The sequence below is a fragment of the Lacerta agilis genome, chromosome 14 (assembly GCF_009819535.1).
Source record: "Lacerta agilis isolate rLacAgi1 chromosome 14, rLacAgi1.pri, whole genome shotgun sequence".
In the NCBI taxonomy this organism is placed as follows: domain Eukaryota; kingdom Metazoa; phylum Chordata; class Lepidosauria; order Squamata; family Lacertidae; genus Lacerta; species Lacerta agilis.
The window spans coordinates 4,504,843-4,509,176 of NC_046325.1; the positions used below are offsets into that span (position 1 = coordinate 4,504,843).

At 46.5% G+C, this 4,334-nt stretch overlaps 1 protein-coding gene across 2 annotated transcripts; it reads right to left on the reverse strand.

The window, feature by feature from the left end:
* Positions 1-241: 241 nt before the first annotated feature.
* On the reverse strand, positions 242-3,413 carry RNF227 (ring finger protein 227). Of its 2 annotated transcripts, XM_033170497.1 has the most exons (3): positions 2,801-3,413; positions 2,381-2,434; positions 242-1,620 (listed from the first exon to the last, which is right to left on the reverse strand). In XM_033170497.1, exons 1-2 carry the CDS (start codon positions 3,384-3,386, stop codon positions 2,412-2,414), a joined length of 609 nt encoding a protein of 202 aa, XP_033026388.1. In that variant the 5' UTR covers positions 3,387-3,413; the 3' UTR covers positions 242-1,620; positions 2,381-2,411. The 2 variants fall into 2 exon arrangements, with proteins under 2 accessions (XP_033026388.1, XP_033026387.1); XM_033170496.1 differs by lacking the exon at positions 2,381-2,434.
* Positions 3,414-4,334: the final 921 nt, after the last annotated feature.

Consider the following 4,334-nt stretch of genomic DNA (forward strand, 5'->3'; position numbering starts at 1 on the left):
TTGTCTCAAGGCAGGGCTGGGCCCCCTACATCAACAAAGGCCCAGAAATCTTTTAGGTTGGTAAAATGATTCCCAAACAGTGTGCTGTGGAAATGCTGGTAGTCTGTGGACTGAGGGGGTTTTGCTTGGCTGCTAAGGTTTGGAATCGAGATGTAGGTCAAAATTCAATTGGTGAGGTCCTTTAACTGATGTGTTTGGGACTAAGGTTTTTTTTACAAAACTAAAATGATAACCACCAAAATAATAGTTCAACTCTTGGGTTTTTATTAAAATTAAATAAGTTACAATTGGTAAAACAGGGAAGAATTATAAATATGAAATTATTAAGTATGCCCAACACATTTCACAGAAATGCTTCTTAAAAACACAAACCAACACTTAAATCATTCCCTTGTCAGGAAGAACGCAGTATCTAGCTAGAAGAGGCCGACTGCCTATTCTGATACTATTCACATATGAGATTTCCAAAATGGGAGAGTGCAGAATCTGTTGTGTAATTCGTAATGCAGCAAAAGAAAATTGTGTTGGTTGGAGGAAGTACAAGCCAAACCAACATTCACAAGGATTATAAGCCCTGGTTGTAGCCTGGATGGTCTTCTCAAAGGACCTTTGGTCAAATAAACTTTTACTTCAGTTACTCATCTGAAAAACTAGGAAACAACCTCAACTTTGTGTCAAAAAACATGTTGCAACAGAGGGTGAAAAAATCTTAGTAAGAACTGGATAATATACCAAAATATTCCCGTGAAGCCACTTAACCAAATTTGTTAGGTACACTGTCTGAGGGTGGAAAAAAAGCAAATTATGAAAGGTGTAACTGGCAAGACTGAAAGCAGAATATACATACACACAGGGATTGCAAGGCACAGTAATTCCATCCCTGATCTCCTCATACTATGGCACATGGTAAATTTTGTTAAAATGGCTACTTTGCAGTAGGAAAACAAAGTACTACAAGTGCCAAAATATATGTTCAAATTGTAAGCCATCCAATCTTGGCTACATCCATCCAATTTTTGCCAGAGTGCACGTAGGAGGGTACTTTCAGAAAGTAATCTCATGTATGCCCCCTCAGTTTTTTGAAAGGCACATAGACAATGGAAAAATTTCCATAGTTCAGAACCATGTTAAACTTATGCGCAAGATAAATTGACTGCAAGTAAGCCTTCAAGACACAGACTTAGTCCAGAAGAGATGTAATCTTGTGTCACATATGACAGGTCATCCTCCACTTTCTGCTGCTATCTTCCACATTTTGCTCCATTTCAGGAGGCAGAAGCTGTGAGGGGAAGGATGAAAGAGTTGCTGTAGCTCTTCTTGGGTCATGTCTGCAGTGGCCTCCGTGGGGTCATAAGGAATAGCACCTCCCTGAGCAGCATGGTGAAAATCTGTCGCATGGTAACCAGAAGAACAGTGCATCACCTCAGTCATCCTGCATGTGCTGCAGGGAAAGGACACCCCATGGGTGGACAAGGGATGCTTCATTCAAAGCCTTGAAGGTGCAAGCTGGCTACTCTTCTCATGTAGCAGGCTCATAAAAGCTTGTTGATTCCAAGCCAGCCACTTTTCAGATGATGTAGCAAGTCATGAGTGCCAAGTCCTTTATTTCAGGGCCATATGCTGCACAGGAGAGAAAAAGAAAGCCACTGGTGTAAACTATAATTGGGGACACATAAATATTTAAAACCGCTAATGCCAAAGCTTATGTCTCAGCACAAGCCTAATTCAGGAGCCTCATTAAAGCAAGAAAGTGTTTCACCTGAACCACCATTCTCTGACCCAACTTTGCATCATGGAGGCAAGGGAAAGGAAGGGCTCAGTCAAGGGACTGGCACACTCTTTTACGTATATAGTTGTAAGAAGTTGGAGTACACTCCAGCCCCAAAGGGAGATGGGACTCATCTCCAATAGCTCTGTCTACCAATACATCACTGCTCTAGCTCACTTGCTCAATTTCCCATCTTGACATATGAATATGAAACCTGGGGATTCTCTCCACCATCATCACCCCACAGAAGACAACTCAATGTGGTGATGAACAGGTGCACAGAAGGGGGTAATTGAACATTGCCTGCTTTAACATTCCTGACCTCTATACACTGCTCAGCACCCACATGCAGAAAAGCTGACCAACACCTGGATTTTGAAAAAAGCATTGATGTTTAACATGCATAAACCCTGTGATGTCAATAAAACGGAGATTAAGGACACGGCCAGCAGGATTGCTTGCTTGCTCCAAACTGACACATCTTATAACCGTGCTGCCACTCAATTAAAGGAAACCTTGGCCAACTAATCCCATTTTAGTCAATCCATGAAATCTACATAAAGTTTCAAAGCAAGAAAGTTTCCTTTTTAGAAAAGAAGAAAGAAGACCCACAAGTCAGATGCAGGAGGCAGCAGGCAGCACCTCAGAAGGCCAGTCGTGTTAAGTCTGTCAAAGCAAAAGCGAAGACGGCTTAAAAGGCAAGCATTTATGGCAACTGAAAGCTTTTGTGGAGAGGCTACGTTGCAGCAACCACCACCCCAAACATGCATACACATCTCCCAAGGTGAGCAGCACTTCATGCACCTGTCAAGGCAGACTCCTGCCAACAAGCGAGGCCTGCTAAGCCCCTGGAGCCTCCTGGGCAATTTTTTCCTCCCACCCTTATGATGAGCCTCACTCCCTGTGGCTTTCTATTACAGTATTCTGTTTTAAAAAGCTTATTGAAAACAAATGTTTTACTAATAATGGTAAAAAATAATAATGATGATGACATCAGACCACGCCCCCTACCGCATGAGAAGAGGCACTCACGGTTGATTGGTGGTCTCCGCCTGGGAGGCACGGACCTGCTCCGGCCACGCCCTCTCCTGCTCCGCGCAGGCGCATCGCTATCCCCACTCCCTCCCTTCAAGAGTCTCTTCAGCGCCCTCCACAGGCGCCACTGGCCGGCCTCGCCGTCGCCGCCGTCCTCCTCGTCGTCGCCCTCCTTCTCCCCGAGGCGCTCCTCGGCCTTGCTCCCGTCGGCCCCTTGCTTCTCGAGGCGGACGACGCGCTGCCAGAGCTCGGCGTCGATGGGCGGCAGGACGAGGCGGCGGCGGCCGCCCCCGGTCAAGCTCGCGCTCCCGCGCCTGACGCCGGCCACGAGGAAGTTGCCGCGCTCGCGTAGGGAGGTGACGGCGCGGCAGTAAGGGCACGTGACTTCCTCCCACCAGCCCTCGCGCGCCAGCTGGCACACGCAGGCGCTGCAGATCACGTGCCGGCAGCGGGAGGGCTTCCACGAGCCGTGCGCGCCCCCGAGGCGGCGCGGCGCGCGGCCGCAGCGGTCGTAAGGCATGCAGCAGATGCCGCACTCCAGGTCCTCGGAGGCCCCGCCCTCTTCGCGCTCGTCCACGGCCATCCTCCTCTACCTGGAATTTAAACGGCCCCTTCCAGGCTTACCCGTAGCGCGCGAGCCAGGCTTCGAACTGAAGGGCGCTTCTCTCCGGCTGCCTCTATATATAGACACGAGGAGAGCGTGTCCGGTCGCTTGGGTACACGCCCCTTTTGCTCTTTTCAGCCAATGTGGAGCTAGAGGGGCGGCGCGCGACGAAAGGACACGCCTCCCCGGCCTCTTTGAAAGGGGAAAAAAAGCGGGAGAAAATATGGGAGGCGGTTGGTGGGGGGCGCGGAGGGCAGGCGGGAGAGGCGCCCCCCCAGCAACCTCTTGACTCAGGCAGAAATCCAACTGGTGAAGCTTCTGAGGTAAAGTGATGCAGAAAGAGCAGCTACACCAGTCTGATTTCTATCAGCCCCAGGAAACTGAAAGGTGTGGCAACCTGGTTTCTTTATTTATAGCATGCATTATTTTGTTGTGGTTGTTCTGTTTATATGTACAGTTTTAATTCCAATAATGTTCAGTTGATTTTCATTGTGGTTTTTTTTAAACCACCCCGTGTTTTTATTTTCTCTGTAAGACACCTTGAATCTTCGTCAGGGAAAAATGAGGGGTACAGTATAGATGAATATATAATCATCACAACCATCATCACCATTAATAAAAATAATATTCATTTCTATCCCACCTTTTTCCAAGAGTGGGGACTCAGTGCAGCTTACAAAAAAATTAAAAAAAAACAGATTAAAATAGATAAAAAGGATCATAGTTAACAAGTACTGTATTTAAACTTAAATATCAATGAGAACTGATGTGCTCACTTCGGCAGCACATATACTATCAATGGGAACTGATATGGGAATTTCCAAAAATCCAGCTTTTCTGAAATTTGAAACTCCAAGAAATTAATAAAATAACAGAACAACAATGGGAAGTCTCAAACCAGAATTAACTTTATTAAATATATTTCAA

What these genes read in the sequence shown, in the direction of transcription:
- RNF227 (XM_033170496.1), bottom strand. Translation starts at nt 3,386, where the DNA reads ATGGCCGTGGACGAGCGCGAAGAGGGCGGGGCCTCCGAGGACCTGGAG. An exon ending in GCGGAGACCACCAATCAACC is followed by an intron (nt 1,621 to 2,800) that starts GTGAGTGCCTCT and finishes TCTCCTGTGCAG; the next exon opens with CATATGGCCCTGAAATAAAG.